We start from the raw sequence: 20,211 nt of genomic DNA on the forward strand, positions 1-20,211 counted from the left end.
TTGAGACTGAGATTGAGTAAATTCAAGAACAAGCCTTTTCAGGTCTCGCTGTGCATATGGTATGACCAAAGACTTAAAAACTTTATCGTTCCGGAACATATCATGCACGCCGTCAAGCTAAAAATTCGAGCCACTATCGCAAGTAAGGATTGATAAGATATTTGAGAAAGAAGTGGTGTCTGTCTGTCAAATTACTTGTTAGTCTTGAGCAATGGACGGTTGAACTGAGCAATTGAGGCTGGAGACTTGGTGTGAGTGGAATATGTTGGAAAAAGATAAATCTAAATCTTGGAAGTGAGAGCTTTTATACATATATCCACCATAGGAAAGAACGAGCCAAAGTTGCCCGAGTCACTAGATGTGATTGTTTTACAGTTCAATGACCAATTTACCACTAAATTTGATATGTCCTGGATCTATATCATCAACTTTGGAACCTTCAAATGGAACTTGATGAAATGAGTCATGCACAGTACACATGCAGTAGATCGAAAAACAAGCCTTGATCGTGGGCGGATGATAGCCATTGATGGCAACAGATACATACATGTAGCCGTGTTAAATAAATTTTTTTTAAATTACGAGGTTGTTCATAAATTGATTTCACATATGACAACGTTGAATAGATGTCCTATTTGGAAATCCAAACGATTCCAATTCATACATTTAAATAGAATCCACAAATCTCGAGGTCTGGGGGTGGTCACGTTTTTCGTCCAATTCGAGTAGACATATACAACGTCCTTTTCTACCTATACAACCACACGATGGCACTCCCATCAATGTCACTATATGAATCCATGGCCGAGGAAACAAGAGATACCTCGGTCCGAACCTACGTGGACAATACCCTCACAGATTTTCTCCGTGGACTTTCACTTTCAAGCTCAGAAGGCCCACCATCCGTCACTCTACGATGCAGGACAAACCCATCAGCACACACCATCAACCCACAAAGCGGAGCTCTTGAAGCAGTCGAGCCAGTGGTTTCATACAGGACTTATTACTGGCCAGGAAACTCGGCGTTTGAATCATGGAGGTTCAGTATGAGCTTCTGTTGTTTAGCTGGTTGCCTCGGTTTTGTCTGATGGCATGCTAAATGAACTTCGAACAGCGGTTATAATTCGAATCCTCGCTGTGATTGTCGAGGCAATACAGATGGGACAATCTATTTCGAAGAGGTGGGTCGGCTCCTGGAGTTGATGTTAATTGTTAGTCATGCTGAGTGTTTGGACAGGGATATATTTTACATCGATCCGGCATACTTTAGATCGCAGAATGTTGTGGACCGCATTGTGGATGGCCTTGCATACACTATAGGAGTGGATCGAATGGCGTTGAACGTCGTAATTTCTCCTGGATCTTCGGAATGCAGGACTATGCTCATGCTCAGTAGGAAGCAGCAGGGAAAGGGCTGTTGGCTGGATCTTTCATTCTGAAGCGAGACTCACAGATCGTGCTAGATGCTGGGTCTTCTTCTCAGGTAAGACGCAACTGGCATCATGGCATTGGACGAGGGATCTGACAGAAGCAGGATACTTTGATACCTCGGATCCAGGAAAATGACGAAATTGATATTACTGGGACTCGCTGGGTGCTCATTATCGAGAAAGAAGTATGGTATCCAAGAGTCTCGTAGATACATACCTGTTTGACAAATTTCAGGCTGTGTTCCACCGACTCGCGCGAAAGAAGTACCACATGACAGCTCTTGTTGGTAAAGGCATTCTCATCACTGTGAGCACGCTCTTTATACATATTGCAAATAAAATCCGCAACTAATTCCAAACTAGGGGAAAGGATATCCGGATATTTGCACACGTGCATTCGTCCGGCGGCTCCTCGACTTCGCATCCCTTGAAAATAAGCGACCGCCGCCCATTTATGCACTGGTTGATGGGGATCCCGATGGTATAGCGATCATGTCGACCTACAAGTACGGATCAATGGGGCATGTTCACGAAAATGCAAGACTTGCCGTACCCGGAGTGAAGCATCTTGGGCTTCGAGTATCAGACATCATCACAGATCCGTATGGTTCGAACAATGCCCTTCTCTCATTGACCGCGAGAGACCGCAGAAAGATTCAATCAATGCTCCGCAATAGTCCCATCTGGGCAGACGACGGGCCGGAATCTGGATGGCGTGTGGAGCTGCAGCGAATGCTGATGCTGAATATGAAAGCGGAGATCGAGTTGCTTTATGACCGTGATGATGGTCTTGAAGGATGGATTGATCAGCGAATGTTCCGGCAAGTATAGATATAGGCGCAGAAGGACCACTGCTGGTGAGAAGATGAGTATATCATAGAGCGTATAGACTACCAAAAACCTATTTTAATGGAACTATCTCACGCTCTCATTTTCAGTCGTTAGATAAGTATAAAAGCTGTACACCAAGTAATTGTCCAGCCATGCAAGAATTCAAGAACCCAACAACTGACGCCAGGTCATCAACACGTGTTATCATTTTCGCCAAAGCTTTAAAGTCCCAGTCCCCTCCGCACCTCCTCCCGGACCTTCTGCTCATATTCGGGTCTTCGCTCACGCCACATCTTGGCCGCCTCCACATTGGCGGGGCTCTCGTCATTTGGCTCAGCAAGCATGCTCATGACGGAAATGAGAATCTTCTCCACACTCTGAATAGGCGACCAGCGCTCCGAGGCGTGTTCGTAGTGGTTCGGGTCGTCACCGGGTGGGTGCAGGATGGAGATACAGACTGTACCATTGGGGTAGACTGGAGAATTGCAAATTGTATTAGCACTCGTCCAGATTGGGCATTTGGAAACGGCATAAAACAAAGGACTGCGGGGTGTGGAAGGGTTTACCATTGGGATGCCACACACCACCGCCGACGAACTTCATGGTTGGCGGGCTGAGAGGATAGTCTTTTGGGAACTTGAGCTCAGCAGCGAATACTCCGCCCTCAAAGGGGGTATCTCCGGGGCCTTCGATCAAGGCTTCCCAGTAGAACATGTCATCCTCTGAGACCGGGCCCGCGGTGATGCCCTCCGGTGGGTTTGTGGAGAGGTTCTTGTATTCATGGAATAAGCGCTTTTGAGCGACCGTGGAAGCCATTTTGTGGAGTGGTTGGGTGAGAGTCTAGAAAGTCAAGCGGAGGGATTGGGCTTTGTTGAAGAAAGTGGGTTTGGGTTGGGTTCCGAGGTGGCAAAAGGTGGAGTTCCCGCCGGAAGTGCGGAGAGGTTGAATTGGAAGATAAAGATGAATTGAATGTGAAGTCGTTGAAATAAGATTCAACAGAGATGTACAGTGAAGGGGTAGCAGTTCTAGAGTTGGAGAGAAGTTAAATTGTTGACAGGGAAGGAATGAGTGAAATGGAGAGTTTCGCGGGGACACCTGCCCCACGTCGATCCTAGCGCATGCCAATTCAGCAACCGCATATGTATAAGTTCACATCTATTGAGATTGTATTGTACATTTTTTTATAGAAAATTAAAGGTTAGAACCAGTCAGAGTAATCTCCTCCATCTCCCCCATCTCCAGAGTCGCTCCAAGGGTCATCATTCCAGACATCTTCTTCTCTCTGTTCTTCAGGCCATGCATCTTCAGAGATACCAGGCTGTTGTTGCACCTGCTGTTCATATGTAGGAATGCCAGGCTGCTCATTTGGCTGTACCTGGCTGCTTTGATCCCCTGACATGCCGCGTTGCATTGCTTCATACCCAGCCATTGCACCAGCGCCAGTTGCGCCCGCTGCCATGCCTTCTGTCATTCCACCTACAGCGCCTGCTCGACCAATTGCACCTGTCGCGGCTTCGCCAATGGCTCCGGCTGCTCCGACCTCACCGGCCGTGGCACCACCCGCTGCACCAGCTGCTGCGCCGCCAGCAGCCTCTCCTCCCATGCCAGGGAACCACAAGGGCATGAAGCCGAATCCACTGCTGTTACTATGACGGCTGAAGTAATCAAAATCGATAGTCACAGCAGTGGCTAGCACAACCGCGCGCTGGTCAAGGGTCATTCCGGTGGGCTTTGTCACCTCAGCAGGTGACACTGAAGGCGAGCCTCCGGTACCGGGCTCGGCAGAGTCCATGCGCAACGCATAGACACCTGTATCTGTAAAGAGTTCTCGGGCAAACCCTCCAAAGTTGCGGTTAACAGATCCCACCAACCGATTTTCTGCGGATAATAGATTGAAGTCCAAGGAGAGGAATGGCGCATCGACATATGCAAATTGGTTGAACTCGCCCTGCCCTGGCTCAGATCCCAATGCCAGTTGCATTTGTTGAGTCTTCGACAGATCTGATCTAGAGAGGGGAAATTTCTCGGTACCCATGTCTGTCGCTGGGTTCGGAGATTGGTGAAAAGTGAAGAGATTGTATTTCCGGCGTAGCGGTGCCCATTCTTGCTGAGCTTCGCCAATAATTCGCATCTCATCGAAGCCGAGTGATGAAACGCGCGGGTTCGAGGCCGCACTGGCTGAGACAAGAGATCCCGGCGTCGTATTTTGAAGGGCAGTGGAGGAAGTATAGACACTTGTGGTGACATCGAGAGGATCATAGACTTTAATTCGAGAGTTGATCCAGGAGAATGGCCGATGGAACTACATTGATTAGCGGTATACTCAAAGCCTCAGATCACGGACCTACCCGTAAGACTTCATTCTCATGTCGGTCGAAAACATGAGTCACGAAACTTCGGCGAGTGCGAAACATTTGACGCGCAATAGTATTGGTCATTCCCTTCTCTTGCTCTGCCATGTATCCGATATGATTACCCTGCGCATCCATGATAACGTATTTGTTTGCTTGTTCGAAACCGCTATCAGAGATATACGTTAGTAATATGGCTTTAAGCTGCACTAGGTTCCACTCACACCATGAGGTTCATCATCTCCAGTTGCCGTTGAACCACTAGTCCAGAGTTTGCCAATATGCTCGTCGCCGGGTGGTTTTCTTTGAGCACCCCATTCGGGTCCTCTGGCATATAGACAGGTGAGAGGAGAGTGTTTTTTGCTGGATCATAGTGGGGATTAGGGCCATCTTGAGGTTGAGGATTTGTTGGTTCCGAATTATCAGGTGTTTCGGGCGTTTCAGGTGCTTTGGGTGTGTGTCTGGGGGTTTGGTTTCGTGGCCGAAGAATTGGGCGAGAACCACGGGTGTTCCTGCTTCTGAGGGACGATAGCGCGCGTTGTGAGGGAACATTCAGCGACACAAGACGCAGTCTGCTGCCCCACATGTTGATTAGGGCTGCCAGGTTATAGGCGCTGTGTAGTGGTCAAGTTGAGGAACGTTGAGCGCAAAGAAGGCGAGCTGGGCGGAAGGAAGTTCTGCAATGACGAAAGCTCACTCCGGGGATAAGCGGAGATAGCGCTTGGTGCAGATCGCTTCTATGTAAATGCGTTGGCAGCCTTCCGGCATTTACCACCGCAGTCTTGGAAATTGCAGCTTTCTCACAATGATCCAGCACTTGATTCGACCCAGAAGATATTTATTTTCCTAAGTATGCAGTTACTGTCCATCTCTGGCCCATTTGTATGTTATATGTACGGATTGAACAGTCAATGTTCTAGAGAACATACGCTTCAGTATAATCTATATACCTGCCAAATTTTGTAGTAGAAATATATAAAGGCGGATTAAAGCTGACCTAAAGTCTTTATTTTATGGCTTATTGATCTCGTTCTTAATCTGAGAACCTCAGAACGACATCAAAATGCTTAATATATTTGCGGACAGTAATCCGAACCTGCGGCGAACAATCCAATGTGGTTTAACTTTCCAAACCCATAGAGGCACAAATTCCAACATCAATAAAGTATAGAATACTTCAATATGTTCCAACAGGCCGTCAATTTCTCACAGCAGTCCCTTGCGAGCCAGTTCGATCTTCCGTAAAGCCTCGCCTGCCTTAAATCCTCCCTTGGACACGCAGATCGCACTGCCTTCTCCAAGTTCAACCTTTTCTTCGACTTCGGGGTGTGGGCATGGGCAATGATGCGGGACGCTCACGCAGGCGAGGGTTCCAGGGCAAAGGTAGTTGCTGCATTGGGCTGTAGGATAACTTTGTCAGTACAATTGAGACAGAGGCAAGAAGCATTCAGAGCCATGGAAAATAATTATACCTTGAAGCCACGAGTTCTGGTACCGACTACTGTCGCTGGGTACATCTTGGGGGCCCTGTTGATGGTGCTGTTGTTGGTTGCCCCCAAACATCTGGTCGAAGAAGTTGAACTGTGCCTGGGCTACAGCCACCAGCATGAAAACAGCACACACAGTCCGGAAAATAAATTGCATCATTGTGCACCGGATAAAATTGAATAAAATCCAGAGATGAGAGTGACGCTCGATCCTGATCAAAAGTCCAGTATAGATGAAGCCAGCTCACGGCCCGCACACGTGACGCCAAGCCTCCAAGAAAAAGTTCCCCTTTGGAGCTTCAACTTCCCCAACCCCAGACGATCCTCGAATTGCCAACCATGCTGCAACCCAGGTTCCTGACGACCCTCCGGGCGCTGGAGCGGGCATTCACCCAACCCATCCGATCGACTCAAAGTCTCTACCAGCCACAATCTCTCCTTACACGGCTCTCCGCAAACCTCACCCTCCCGAAAACCACTCCCACACCCTCCCTCCTCTCATTCACCCAAGTGCGTTACGCCTCCCACGCCTCACAGGGAACAGCCAACCGACACTCACGCGATCCCGCGGGAAAGCGTCTCGGCGCGAAGCGGTCCGGCGGCGAATACGTCGTACCCGGCTGCATCATCTTCAAACAGCGCGGATCGAAATGGTTTCCCGGTGAGAACTGCGCTATGGGTCGCGACCACACTATCTACGCTACCCAGGCCGGTTATGTTCGGTACTACCTGGATCCTCTCCAGCATCCTGATCGGAAGTACATTGGAGTTGTCTTTGACAAGGAGGAGAAGCTTCCGCATCCGCGTAACGCGCCGAGCCGGCGCAGATTGAACATGGTTGGAACTCCACGGGTGGAGCCTGTTGCTCAGCAGTCGGATTTGGTTGTTTCGGTTGATGAGAATGGAACCCAGGTTGGATCTGTGGAGGCCGCTGATGCCGCGTCTGGCCTGCAACTTCGTCCGGGATATATGTACCGTGAGGCCAATTGGGTTATTGGTCGTGCTGCTGAGCAGGCTGGAGTCTTTGCTAAGCCGTATGATAACCGAAACCGGTGGCTTGCCTGGAGAAAGCGCCAGGCTCGTGCTGAGCGGGCAGCCCAGATGAAGAGTTTGAAGGGTGGTAAGAAGGCAGCCAAAAAGGCGGCCAAATAAGTGTGCATGATGTGATCCATCGATCTTGGATTTCTGTAGCGATATGAGGGTTTGTCTCCGGTGTTTCTCTGTATTATAGAAAGAATTTACTTCAATGATATCTCCGCCTATATCATCACTTCACGTCCATTGGGGATACAAGGGCTCAGCTCATATGCCGAGGTATAATCCTAGGTTCGTTCCGACTGCCTTGCGTTGAAAAAAGGGTTGGATTAAATGGTGGTTTTAATTGGAACCGCCTAACAAATTGAGCACGGTTTTTTGGTTCGATTCAGGATCGACTTTGCTATCACTTGTGTATAGCTTTTAGCGGTTCCTTAGTTCATGAGGGCAGAGATCATCATAAAAAGCGCAAATGTCATGGTAAACTATAACTTTGCGAGGATCTAGTATCAAGCAGCTTATGACCCATGGGCCTGCTAGTGAATCAAGTGAGCTGGTTTAATGCTTCGAATAGTGGAATGAAGATATCTTAATAGCCTGTGATTGTGTGCAAAATAACATAAAATATGGCACATATTTTAACCATTTCAGGTTGATCCATCAGGCCCTATCCCAGCAACCCAGGCAACACATATGAACGAGTAAAGTTCCACAACATAGACGAGTCCTGCGTATGAAAAGCGGCCCCAGTGTACCAGGTATTGAGATAGCCCTGCAAGGAATACAAATCCAGATAGAACCCATTCTCAATTTCATCACGAGACACGGTCAGTTCAAACGGAACGTGGCTTTTGTACGCCACGAACTCAGGGCTCCCTGGTACTTTTTCCGCGATTCCGTTGTCCTGGAGCTTTGTGACATAGGAGAGGATCTCGTGTTGGACATCCTTATCAGGTAAGGGGGATGGGCTGCCATATTTTATGTCGAAGATGCCGTCGATTGCTGTGCCGGTAACGAGGTAAACACCGGGTAATTTGGGAATGTTTTGTTGTGTGTCAGGGCTGGCGGAGTATGAGGTGAAGTTTGGTGGTAATCCGGTATTGTTCACTAAGCTGGTGTAGTAGCCTGTGCTCATAAACTTGCTAAAGATGGTGGATTCGAGTCGGTTCAGGTTGAAGGGACGAAGATTGTCGAGTGTTGGTGGGATGGTAATTAGAAGCTTTTTGGCCTTCACTTTCTGGTACCCGGTTGGTGTTCGCACGGTAAATTCCACTCCATCGCTGTCTCTTTTTGTTGTGCTCACGACGGTGCTGTTGAGCAGAACGTCTTGTCCAAGAAGCTGGGTTGCGTGGTCGTAGACCTCGTAGTTGTTCTGGTTTGTGGTGACCAGAAACCCATTCGCGATATCCCGGATGATGTCTGTGCCGAAGTTCTTGAACACGTACAAAGTTGGCTGCTTCAGATGGTCACCGAGACCCTGACCAAAGTTGGCTATCGTAAATGAGGCATTTGCAATCTCGGGGTATTTCTTGATAAACTCGCCGAAAGGTAGCAAGAGATCTTTTGGGACGGGATCCGGAAGAAAGAAACCCTGTTCTACATCTGGATATTGAGAAAGATGCTGCGCATATGCCTGTAGAGCGGTTGTGATATCTGGGAGTATGTAATTGACAGGCTTGGCAGTCTTTGGGTCCAGGTATTGCGGAGTGGCAGATGAGGTGAAGCTCGGGAGAGCAACGGTCCACGACACGTTTAGTCGGTCGAAGAAGTCCTTGACGAATTGTTGGTCGTGAAATACTTGAACGCCGTAGTCCACATTCTGCTTGGTGAGTGGATCTTGATATGTGTTGGTGTGACCGCCGAGGACGGGTTCTTTTTCGATCAAGATGATTGATTTGCCTTGGTCGCGAAGTGACACGGCAGCGAAGGTTCCTGAAGCTCCACCCCCTACAATGGCGACATCGCGGATAATGATGCTATCGTCACACAATGCCCATGGAGCAAAGACAAGCCCCAAGGCAAGAGCGCGTGCTTGAAGAAACATGGATGAATCTCTTGGATTGATGGTGGGTTGAAGATGTGGATTATAGGGAAGTCGCGTTCTAAGCTTTTATGTCTGCAGGAATCTGGTATATAATTGCAGTCATTCCTGTGTCACCAAGTTGCCAACCAGGCGGGTATATCATTCGTTATCTGATCATGAAGGGTCCCCTGGTGATTCTAGACCCCTGCCCAGCATTCTTTTGCATGGCAGATTTGGAATTTCAATTCTTGCAGTATGTAGCAGGCTTCATCGCAACCGATATAGCACTGCAGGACTAAGTTAGTGCTGTCTGAGCAACTCAGGCATACTGTAAGTATCCATGTAAAAATTGCACGTGTCTGCTTTGGTTTCTCGGTGAAAAGAGATTCATTGCCAATTGGAAGCCACGAATGTACATATTTAGCACTTCCGAGATGTCCGATACAAGCCGGGCAGCAGAATTATGAGGGAACTGATGCAAGACTGACGCATGTGGACCTGAATTACCCAGGTATATTTAGGGTAAAAAGGTTGATGTTGCGTGATGTCGAGAATTACAGTTGCCGGAAGAACTTTCTTATATAGTACCTTCCGCGAATGGCGAATAGAAACCCTCCGAACATGTGCATTGAATAGTTCAACTGAATGTGACAATTAGAATGCAATATCAAGTCCCCATGCTTCTGTTCTTTTTCGTATTCCAAACCAACTTTGGAAGCCGGCGATATCCGTGATGTTGTAATTCCAGAACTTCGCCAAGCTCAGTAACGTGTTAGCGAGCCGAATGAGTGGGGAGAGATTATCAATCTGTCCCCGTAGTAGATAGATCTGGAAACTCCATCAGCCACAACTAGGCTATCGTTTCATAGAGCCGATTTTGCCGGTGTTTGTCCCAGTAAATAGTAGAGAGACCAGCCCAAAAAGTCAGTAATAAGCGCCAGAATAAGGCAAGACAATTAGTTATAACAATATGGTAGCCATATTATAACCACATTATAACAAAAATCCTGTCTTGGATCTCTGGGTCATTCGGCTACTTTCTTTCCGATCTGAATCTCCCAAGTGGGGAAGCGGCAAATCTCATTCCCTACGGAGAGCGCTTCTAGAACCCAGAATTGGTTAGTTCGTCGGGATAAATTTCTTTCGATCGATAAGTGGAGTCATAAGCACTTCCCGGCCAAGATGAAACTATTTACTTTCGTTCTAGCAAACAAATTAGTTTCGATAAGTGGATTTGTCCGGGTATAGTATCCCATTCTATCCCATTTCCCGAACAATCCCTATAGTTGGAAAAGACCAAACAGTCCAGTAAATGTGGGAACGGGAGCCTGACTCGTGCTCATACGCCAGGATCGAGCCGGTGACCATAGCGCCCTACTAGTTGTGTCCACACGGCTCGAACACCGATGTTCAGATCAGCAATCCCTGAGCGAATTCCAGCTTTATTCCAGCATAATTTCTTTGTTTACATTTACAGATTAAATGGATCCCGCTTCGGCAATCTTGGAAGTCAAATTAATTACATTGTCAGCTTGGTTCACTCCCCACATGGGCTCGATGCGAGCCATGGGGCCGAACTCTCGTAAAGTACATACATTACGCTAAGGTCTGATCGCGTGGAAAATCCTGGCGAACTTGGGGAGATAAGTTGCCTGGTTTTATTGTACGTTCTGGGCCCTCACTTGTTAACTTTCATTTTCACTTTGACCTGACATGGCATCGAGGCTGATCCTTAAGCTTAAGGACTTCGAATCTGGACATGCATGGGCTACCCTTGGTCGGGCGTAGTCTCGCCCTGTTTACCATCGCCATTGTTATGCTGTGTCTCACTATCATTGCGGTTTCGTTGAGATGCTTTGCTCGCTGGTATCTTGTTCGTGCGTTCGGGTGGGATGATACACTTATGGTCGCAGCGCTGGTATGCTTCTCATCTGCAATCTTCAATATCGGGTCCTGATTTCCTCTTCCTCTCTTATCTCTAGGCTATTTTCATATCTCTATCTGTCGCCTTTATCAATGGCACAATGGATGGCGTCGGCCATCAGGTAGTAGATTTCGGAACTAATATCGCTCTTTACTCGACCGCACTTCGAGTAAGTCTTGTCCACACAATCCACAATTATATGTGAAATATGGGAGCTGGTCTAATTGTCAATGCTAATAGTGGTGGTGGCTCGCCCAAATCCTCTATATCTGGTCATCAGCTGTGACCAAAATCTCCATTGCTCTCGCACTCCTCCGATTAACAGTGAAAAAACTGCATATGATCATTCTTTACTGTCTCATCGGGCTAACAATCGCCAACGCTCTTTTATTCTTTTTCGTTCTTGTCCTGGACTGTCGTCCGATTTCTTATTTCTGGAGACGAGTCGATCCTACCGCGGAGGGATCCTGCTTGTCCACTACTGTCCTGCTGGATATCGCATACCTGTATAGTTCGCTTACGATCTTGGTTGATTTCTCATTGGGAACCTTACCGATCGCGGTGGTTTGGAATCTACAAATGAATCGATGGACAAAGGTTGCTGTTGGAGGAATTTTGAGTCTGGGTGCTGTGTATGTGTATGCCACACGCAATGCGGATGACAATGCTAATTTTTTAGTGCGAGTGTGGCTGTCGTTGTCCGTCTTCCATTTTTGCATTACTATAGTGATCCGGACTTTCTCTGTATGTGGCAGTTTTATCAAGGGGAACTGTGGGAAACGATGCTAATCCAGGTCATAGACTCAACTTACCAAATCGCTATTTGGTCTCTTCTCGAAACGGGTCTTGGTATTATCGCTGGCAGTCTCGTTACCCTCCGTCCTTTGTTCCGCTGGTTCGCCGATACAAGTGTTTATAACAAAAACAAGCGGTATGAGAGAAGCACGACTGTACAATATCCGTTGGCCAATTTGAAAGGCAAGGGAACAAAGAGTGACCCTAGATACTGGCGGCCGGATATCGACGACACCAAGACTACTTTGGTTACGAGTGTGTCGTCACCGAGCGGGCAAGGATTTCCCCCTTCGAACAGCAGTGAAGAGCGTTTGTATTCGGGAGCTGGTGGAGTTAGCCATCCCTACCATGTTAGCGTCCATGAGACCATCACAGTTACGGAGGCAACCCATGCCAGCTCCTCTTCAATTGGCTAAATCATGAGCGAAATTATCAAATCTATTTAAGCAAAAAAAATCAAAATTGTTGTAATGAAATTGGTATCAACACGGTAAATGACAAGCTACAAATATATATTTTATTCCTCGAACAACCTGCCCAGAATCAGACTCTGACAGACAAACTCATTTCCAACGACTCGGGCAGTAGGCAACGAATCATCAACTGGATTCGTCATCGTAAACACAGCGGACAGCTTACGCTTCTTTCCATGAACCAGAGAGATCCTCTGTGTCTTTGGTCGCGGTGTTAACATAGACTGCGCAGAAGCCTGATCTGCATCATCGACGTAGATCAAGTCCCAACTACAAGGCAGAGAAGCCTGGGATTGGGATTCCATCAATACCTGGGCGGTTTTTAGATCGGGCACCCGCTCCACGCGGGAAGCACCAAGCGCAAATGTGAGAAAGACATAGGCTCGGCGCTTTTTCTCTGCTTTGCCTCGCCCAGTGACGATAAGAACAGACTTCCCGTCCAGTAGTTTCGGCCTTGTCGCGATGGTTTCAGATAGACGAGCATCGGCAGGTGACGTCGGCATCATCATTCGAGATTTAGTGGCACCATTGAGATAAGTCGAGTCACCGGCTGGTAGCAAGTAAACATCCCAGTCAATAATGCGGCCCTTGGCAACACAATCTTCAACCCAGCGACCTGAGAGGCAGGGTAGCCCCAGGGCCAGCGCTTGCATGTACTTCTCACGGCGGGAATGAGTATCAGCGATGAGACATGCAAATCCCACATTCTCGGCTAGAGCTGTCAGGCGTAGGCCAAGGCTGCCAGACTGATCCTTGTCACCTCTTGCCGGCACATCAAAGGGAAGAATTGACGACGCTTCAAACAATTCTGTAAACCCATCATGCAATATCGAACCACCATTGTCTCTGATAGATTGCAAAACACGATTTTTAGATCCATCGTCTTCTGTGTAAGACACAGCAAATGCCATATTCGCAAAGATGCCACTGGCAGATTGAATGGAGCGGGAGAAGCGAGTGCTGGGGGATGCTGGCAGGGAAGATTTTTCTGGTGAATGAGAGGCAGTTGGTCGGGGCGCGGGCTCAGGTTCATAAGTAAAGTCACGGTCTTTGAGATGATTCCAAAGGCTTGTGTCAAGGTAGATACGACCGATAGGCACCTTGATCACATTTTCAGAGTTATGGAGACCACCATTAGGAAGGCTCTTGCGTTGCTTAGGTCCAAGGATGATTGTAGTATGTCCGTATATATCAGTTTGGGGGTAGAACCCTTTTTCGGCAGCTTGAGAGAGCTCCTCTCTTGTAAGCTTATCATCAAAGCCACGGACAATATGTGTGACCTTGGGAATATTAGGCATGTCAACTTTGACCCCATCGCCGATGCGGAGTTCAAATCTCTTGACTGTGCCTTTCAACACTTCGACAGGAAGACTGTCTTCGAATTTGACAACGTAATTGGCTTCTGGGACACCCAGAGGTGTTCCGAAGCAAGTAGCAGGGTAGTATGCTCGTTTCAGACCCCTCCATACAGCAATCACTTGGCGAGGGGCAATTTGAGCATTGTCAGAAGCCCGGGTAGGTCGGGGTGTGGTAGGAGGGCTGTTAACTGTTTTGAAATCTGATAAAGACCGGTCCTCAGAGTCGATATCAACATCGGTGAGGTCGGTGAGTTCGGAAGATGTAGTTGATCCAGGCTTGTGAGCGACGACAGGTCGAGTAGGCGCTGGAAGAACTGGCTTCTGTGCTGCCATACTCTGCTTTCCAATATCTTGAGCAGTCACTCTGCTATGTCTTGATCTTCGTCGTACAGCCGGTTGTTGAGGAGAGTCTCCAATTTCCCATAAATCTTCATCTCGGACAGCAGGCCTGGACTGCCTACGGGTAATTGCAGGTACATGGACTGTTACCGAAGAAATTTGCTGAGCAGGGCTCTCATGGATTGGTGCTGTAGTCTTGGGGGGCTGTGCGCGAGGTGTTGCAGGAATTGCAGTGTCAGATGTGTTGAAGCTCTGGCCGAGGTTGCCTCGTCTTTTCTTTCGAGGGCGAGTCGGTGATCCATCAATGACCAACGAATTGAACTCATCGTCGGCCGTGAAGAAATCCATGCCAATATCCCCGATCTTGAAATCAATTTGAGGAGAACAATCCGAAGCTATTTCAGTTAAAGCACGGCGTTGTCTTCCACTCGGACTTGATAGGATCTGAGATTGTGTTTGGGATACGAGGGTCTTGATTGGGGAAGAAAGGGCACGGGATTGTGAATGTCGCACCTGACCCAGTCTGTGGGCATTTGCAGCAGGGAGCATAGGAGGGAGATCATCATCTTCATTATTCATTCCATCGCCATTAGATTGCGCTTCCCATTCATTGGATTGAGTGCGGCTAGGACTGGTCTCCGGAATGCTTGTTAATCGAGCCATGTCGCCAAAATCGCGGCGGAGGTGAATAGGCGTTTCAGTAATACGCGAGAGCATCGAAGGTTTGTTCCCGGTTCCACCTTGGGAATTGTTAGAAAAAAGCCCGGTCCTTAGTGGCACATGTGGATTGCTAGAGTTGAGGCGTGCATTCTCGTTGGATGATGTCTGGATCATGTCGACCTCGGAGCCCTGCCTTTGAGAATTCGTACTTGAATCGTGCCGATGGTCTGGTCGTGAAGGAGGTGGCGAAGATAGAAGCCGTTGCTGAATTGGTGAGATATTCACATTGCCAATGTTAACAGGGGCTGGATCGGGCTGCATTGTGGATGATAGCAGGTCAGCTTGGGCCTCGTAGTTGCTGGGCCTAGGCGAGGGTGGCGGTGATTGTTGAGAGTCTTTGACCATGACTTGGGAAGATCGACCAGAATACAGATCCCGATCGTAGATTTCAACGGAGCTAACATGGTAAGTTCCAATATCATGCCCCGGCCCTGCATCGACCCGAGATGCTGGTTCACTTTCCATTGCAAGGGCCTGTGAGAGTCGGTCGTGTGCACTGCCAGCCTCATGCACCAAACTGAGTGGACCATTGTAATTTTCCTTGTCCTCTTCTGAAGAAGGGGGATGCTCCTGCGACTGGAGAACTTGGGGAGCGATTTCATCCTCTTGTTCCGTTTCTTCTTCACTTCCGGCAGCCGCGGTTTCATCGACATGCAGGTAGGCCGGGGAAGTAGCTCGGTTCTCAGACCGGGAAGGAGCGTTCAAGGCCGCAAATTGAGCGGCGGTCTCCTCATCAAAAAGCCGCTGCCGTCGTGCATTCTTAACAAAGCTTGATTCTTTGTTAAACTCCTGCTCAATCGGATCGTCCGAATGCATATCATCCGCAGACCGAGTTAATCTCTCCCCTAGAGATTTATCACGTCTTGATTGAGATTCCTTCATAGATATGTAATTGAGGTTCGGCTCCGACGATTCTCTCGCAAATTGAACTAGCGGCGAGGAGATATTGTTGATAATCCGGGGGCATTGGATCGGGATATTCGGTGATGGACGGTCTGACACAATTTCTGGTAGTTGTCCATGAACCAGGGGAGATGATGGCGCCTGGGTAGCTTTGAAAAGCTGACTCAAGCCCATGAGCCCTCCGCTCGATTCTATATCTCCGGCAAGGGGATTTCTCGATACGGTGGGTGTCTCCATCGATGTGCCTGGTGTTTGGGGCTTTTTCATTGCAGTGCCGGGAGTCGCGGCTAGGAAACGTTGGGATTCAGGGAAGAACTCGGGTTGATATGCCATCGGGGAAGATTCGGTTGGGTCATAGTTGCTTTCTTCGTCTTGGATTGGGGAGAGGTCGGCTTCGTGGTGTGCGGTTCCGAATTCAGCGAGGAGGTCAATATGGCCACTATCACCCTCGTGCAATGTCATGAGGGTAGCACCATCTGCACCACTTTGTGAGCCTCCTCCGTACATACTAGACTCTCCATTTCGTTGAATGATGCTATCGTAAATCGATTGTGAGACAACTTGGGTGTCGCTCGGGTTATTCGCGGGGTCCATTGCTGCGGGCGCAAGCCCAGAAATGGGAACGGATTTTATCGGCTGAGAAGATGAGTTCATGGAGTCTTGCTCATGGTGTCGATGCAACGGAGGGGAGGTTCGCTTCTGAGAGCTCGCAGTATTCGAGGTTGATGATAATTGCCGGGGAGCCGTCGGGGAGTCGTCACTGTAGCAACAATTTACGACATGGTTTGCATGGGTCGATTGTATTTTCGAAATACTGCCAAGTTTCGTTTGTCCGGGAATACTAGATTGAGATGGTTCGTGCTCCTAGAAGGCCGACCGAAATTAGCCCAATAAGAATCTGGAACGCTGCATGTCATTACATACAAGACCCAACGCGACGCGTTGTAGTTTGGCGATATCGATACTGTCCTGGGTCTCCATCCCTCCGGCGAAGGTCCAATAAATTAAACGACTGTGAGCATTATCTAGATATCGTGAGATGGTGCAATCGTTATATCAGGGAATTATTGCGTAGTAAAAACTAACTAAATCGAGAATTGATGCGGAACGCGAAACGCGTGATCCACGTGATTCGAAGACTCTAGTAATATTACCTAGTTAGGTCTAGCGTATCGCTTTTATTACAAGCCGCGGCAAGCTCCTGCACATGAGTATTTGCCTTAGCTCTCTCACTTTTGATTTGACTATGTAGAATTCAAGTTGGATAAGAGTCTTGGATTCTAGGTAGATTTCTGATCATAATTATATAATTATCATATTTATAATGATTTTTTACTCTGATTTTTCAAGACTTCACAGGATTAAATATTGAACCTTGCATTTCACGCAATTTCAACATACAGAATCTAGTCTACAAAGGATCGTTGGATTCTAGTGAGAAATTTGATCGTTTCCATGTGTGAAACTTATTATATAGATGTTTTTTGCCTTAGGCCACAGCTTTATACAGATTGATAACTTGGACTATAGTACCATTTATGAGGAGAGAAGAATAAGCATTAACAGACAATATTTCTTCAGTCCACACAATATAAGTAGTTCTACTACATAGACAGTATCACATTGGGGATTAGCTCCGTATTATGATCACGGTAATATATACTCAATTGTAATTGAATATTGATTTATTGGGTATCTGAAGCCCTTTCATAATATGATACATAAGAAATTAACCAACAGATGCCTAATCACGGCTCCGGTTGGGAATCCATCGTCGAAGGAGAAACTCTCGTACTCGGTAACTACCAAGAACAGCACCGATGTCGTCAATGGATGATGTGGGTGGTGGAACTTGGACATAGACGACTACCAAGCTCTTTTTCACTTGTGCCTGAACCCGGTTCACACAGTGCAGCCACCACCATCTTCGATCTTGTTTCTGTGCCACATAATCCCTGCGCTCTTTTGTCTCGTTCCAATAAGGATGCTCGTATGAGGGGACAATGATGACGGCGAATTCGGCGTGAGAGAAGACCGGTCCGCGGTTGTAGAGTAAGTAGTCCGTTCCGAACTTCACACCAGAGCGAACCACCCACCCGAGGGATCGGAAGTGGTGATACACTGCATATGAAAGCAGGAAGGGGTCGTCGGGTTGCAAATCGGCGGAGGGGAGGCGGGGCGGATAGTGGGAGTGATGGCACAGGAGGGAAAAGAGGGAGGAGGTCGGGATAACGGCATTGGTCTCGCGGTCAACGACCCGCAAGACACCGAGGCCATACACCAGGAAGAACGTCTCTTCATTTGAAATCTGAAGATGTTCCTCATTTTGGAACTCCATGTCGAGATCAGCATCATCATCGACCTGTGGGGATAACTTCTGCTCCTGAACGACCGGCGAGAACCGCACGGATTTTCCATTGGGTGAGTTGATCACATCAGTAGTTGGCTCGGCAGTGGCATTCTGTATGGCTTGTTCCCGTTCTCTTTGGTATTTGGCGTCCATAGCCTTCTTGACGGAGAACTTCTCTATTGAGGCATCCACTGGGGATGAAGTGCCTAATTCTCTGGCTGCGGCCTCGGCTTTGAGTCTTTCCTCGACCATAAGCCTTTCCACCCTGGCACGCTCAAGCTTCAATTCGCGACGCTCGGTTCTGCGTTTCCGTGTAGCCTCCTCACTAGTGCTCCCACCCAGTAGACCTCTTCTTTTCTTCTCACGCTCTAGCCAGCTGGGCTCACTTCGACTCAGATTACCCTTGCCGAAGAATCCCATCTGCCACAACGCCTTGATTGCTCGCTCGTCGGTAACATGTACGGAAGACGTTGCGAGGTCAAAGTATGCAGTGTAGACTTCTTGGCGAGGAGGGGAGATCAAGAAAGATAGATACGAGAGGGCAACACTAATGAGAGAAAGAGGATTATGAGGAATTACAGGTGGAACAGGGTGGATAGTGACGGGAAGAGGGAAACGATGAATGTTCCTGTAATTGGGCCTAGACGAACGAGATGTCCGGCCTTTCCCTTGGGCAGAGCCAGCTGGGGAGGAGCTGGGAGCTTCGGCCATGTTGAAGAATTACTGAAGATGGGAATTGAAAAATTCCTATGAAGAGGTAGGGTTAGCCAAACTCTTCGAGTACATATGCGAGTGTGAAAGATGCATAGTGGTAATCTTGTCAGATACCGTTGTAGTCAAGAATAACATCATCGGCAAAGGCTGAAATCAAAGTAGTGCCTTTGCCTGAGTTTCAATTTTGGTCATCATAAAGAGAGGGTGCAGGGGAAAAAAAAGTATCTCTGGAAGCTGTCAAAACTCACCTGAAGTCTCTGCGGCCCAACTTGTGTCGAGATTGGGCCAAAAAAAAATGGAAAGAGTAGGTGTTGAAGAAATATTTCAGCTGCCTACTAAGGCAAATAGCTTTCAGTGCATCATTAACACTATTAAGGATCCAAAACAGATTCCTCTGAAGATCTGAAGTGGGAAGAATCCAAAACTGCAGAGCTTCGGCTTTTTAAGCGCACGGCATGACTAAGCGGGCGGTCCGAGTGCGTCGGCGTCAAAAAAAATTCCTCCGACTCCAGCAACCACGACTCCAGCAGTTCTTATCGCCAAACCACACGACAATACCACCAAGTGAGTATTTGTTTCTTAAGCGTACATTACTGTGCTTCAAATTTGGGACATTCACTGACTTTCTTCTCCCCCCAGAATGCATCTTATGGTATGTTTGAAGTAGTCGCGACCACCGAACGAACCCTACGATCATGGACTTGCCAGGAACAGTCTCGTTAACTAATAAATTAGTACACTATCGGTGCCGATGGCAAGCGTGTTTACACCTTGAAGAAAGTCGGTCATTTTTGAGATCTGGAATTTCTTAGATCACAGTGTTAACGGTTTCTTTCAGGTCGTTGACGGCAAGGTCTCCAAGTCCGCGTATGCTTGAAAGCCCCAATCAGCCATTATTTCAATTACTTACATATAGAAGTCACCCCGCTCGCTTCTCCCCCGATGACAAGTACTCTCGGTATGTGAATCTGGCATCAAGACAGATGGAAGATCCGAGCTAATATTTCGTTCTTAGTCACCGTGTTACCCTGAAGAAGCGTTACGGCCTCCTGCTCACCCAGCAGACCGGTATGAATTAAATTTTAGCCTGAAATCACACCAGAAAACTGACCCCGGTCTCAGATGACGCTCCTGCTGTTTGAACAAAGAAATAGGATGGAAAATTGGGTTTGAGGGATCACATGGTGCTTTGACCTGTGTTTCGGCGCATGGTGTTAGTTTGTACAGTCGATGGACGGCTGCGATTTGCATTGCTTCGGATCTTTTGCCGAGTATTGGGGTGATATATTCAGAGAATCTCAGTCCCTGATGTTGACTACCAATAACATGTCTTTTCTAAACGTTCAAGGTATTCTATTCCGTACTATCTATGTGCAAAGGTTTTGTAGCCATCAGACAAAGACTTAGTCATTGCTCATCAGCAGGCGGGCCATCTCCTTTAGAGATAACGTAAGGACTTTTTGTGCATAACCCAAACT

The 20,211-nt window shown here is 47.9% G+C and overlaps 10 protein-coding genes across 10 annotated transcripts; 4 read left to right on the forward strand and 6 right to left on the reverse strand.

The window, feature by feature from the left end:
• Positions 1–767: 767 nt before the first annotated feature.
• N7520_006999 (uncharacterized protein) lies at positions 768–2,261 on the forward strand (the record flags this gene model as incomplete). Its single annotated transcript, XM_057140933.1, has 7 exons — positions 768–1,044; positions 1,115–1,181; positions 1,238–1,346; positions 1,397–1,483; positions 1,535–1,615; positions 1,666–1,737; positions 1,794–2,261. The coding sequence occupies 7 exons, from the start codon at positions 768–770 to the stop codon at positions 2,259–2,261; spliced, it is 1,161 nt and encodes a 386-aa protein (XP_056994939.1).
• A 221-nt stretch (positions 2,262–2,482) lies between these two features.
• Positions 2,483–3,077, reverse strand: N7520_007000 (E2 ubiquitin-conjugating protein UBC7; the record flags this gene model as incomplete). The annotated part of the gene is made up of 2 exons (XM_057140934.1): positions 2,483–2,736; positions 2,828–3,077. The coding sequence occupies 2 exons, from the start codon at positions 3,075–3,077 to the stop codon at positions 2,483–2,485; spliced, it is 504 nt and encodes a 167-aa protein (XP_056994940.1).
• Positions 3,078–3,459: 382 nt separating this feature from the next.
• N7520_007001 (scramblase family protein) lies at positions 3,460–5,198 on the reverse strand (the record flags this gene model as incomplete). Its single annotated transcript, XM_057140935.1, has 3 exons — positions 3,460–4,563; positions 4,610–4,781; positions 4,837–5,198. The coding sequence occupies 3 exons, from the start codon at positions 5,196–5,198 to the stop codon at positions 3,460–3,462; spliced, it is 1,638 nt and encodes a 545-aa protein (XP_056994941.1).
• A 620-nt stretch (positions 5,199–5,818) lies between these two features.
• On the reverse strand, positions 5,819–6,259 carry lcl2 (the record flags this gene model as incomplete). The annotated part of the gene is made up of 2 exons (XM_057140936.1): positions 5,819–6,012; positions 6,085–6,259. The coding sequence occupies 2 exons, from the start codon at positions 6,257–6,259 to the stop codon at positions 5,819–5,821; spliced, it is 369 nt and encodes a 122-aa protein (XP_056994942.1).
• Positions 6,260–6,438: 179 nt separating this feature from the next.
• N7520_007003 (mitochondrial 54S ribosomal protein bL27m) lies at positions 6,439–7,251 on the forward strand (the record flags this gene model as incomplete). Its single annotated transcript, XM_057140937.1, has 1 exon — positions 6,439–7,251. One exon carries the CDS (start codon positions 6,439–6,441, stop codon positions 7,249–7,251), a length of 813 nt encoding a protein of 270 aa, XP_056994943.1.
• Positions 7,252–7,801: 550 nt separating this feature from the next.
• Positions 7,802–9,178, reverse strand: N7520_007004 (flavin monoamine oxidase family protein; the record flags this gene model as incomplete). The annotated part of the gene is made up of 1 exon (XM_057140938.1): positions 7,802–9,178. The coding sequence occupies one exon, from the start codon at positions 9,176–9,178 to the stop codon at positions 7,802–7,804; it is 1,377 nt and encodes a 458-aa protein (XP_056994944.1).
• Positions 9,179–10,916: 1,738 nt separating this feature from the next.
• Positions 10,917–12,292, forward strand: N7520_007005 (P-type ATPase; the record flags this gene model as incomplete). The annotated part of the gene is made up of 5 exons (XM_057140939.1): positions 10,917–11,075; positions 11,140–11,250; positions 11,322–11,713; positions 11,761–11,825; positions 11,883–12,292. 5 exons carry the CDS (start codon positions 10,917–10,919, stop codon positions 12,290–12,292), a joined length of 1,137 nt encoding a protein of 378 aa, XP_056994945.1.
• Positions 12,293–12,393: 101 nt separating this feature from the next.
• Positions 12,394–16,650, reverse strand: N7520_007006 (chromatin-binding protein RAD9; the record flags this gene model as incomplete). Its single annotated transcript, XM_057140940.1, has 2 exons — positions 12,394–16,533; positions 16,594–16,650. 2 exons carry the CDS (start codon positions 16,648–16,650, stop codon positions 12,394–12,396), a joined length of 4,197 nt encoding a protein of 1,398 aa, XP_056994946.1.
• A 763-nt stretch (positions 16,651–17,413) lies between these two features.
• sen2 (tRNA splicing endonuclease subunit SEN2) lies at positions 17,414–18,730 on the reverse strand (the record flags this gene model as incomplete). Its single annotated transcript, XM_057140941.1, has 1 exon — positions 17,414–18,730. The coding sequence occupies one exon, from the start codon at positions 18,728–18,730 to the stop codon at positions 17,414–17,416; it is 1,317 nt and encodes a 438-aa protein (XP_056994947.1).
• A 643-nt stretch (positions 18,731–19,373) lies between these two features.
• On the forward strand, positions 19,374–19,875 carry N7520_007008 (H/ACA ribonucleoprotein complex subunit NOP10; the record flags this gene model as incomplete). The annotated part of the gene is made up of 6 exons (XM_057140942.1): positions 19,374–19,385; positions 19,469–19,513; positions 19,572–19,600; positions 19,650–19,691; positions 19,749–19,801; positions 19,856–19,875. The coding sequence occupies 6 exons, from the start codon at positions 19,374–19,376 to the stop codon at positions 19,873–19,875; spliced, it is 201 nt and encodes a 66-aa protein (XP_056994948.1).
• Between the last annotated feature and the right edge of the window lie 336 nt (positions 19,876–20,211).

Source organism: Penicillium odoratum (genome assembly GCF_028828045.1).
Source record: "Penicillium odoratum strain IBT 22623 chromosome Unknown utg000005l_segment0_segment0, whole genome shotgun sequence".
In the NCBI taxonomy this organism is placed as follows: domain Eukaryota; kingdom Fungi; phylum Ascomycota; class Eurotiomycetes; order Eurotiales; family Aspergillaceae; genus Penicillium; species Penicillium odoratum.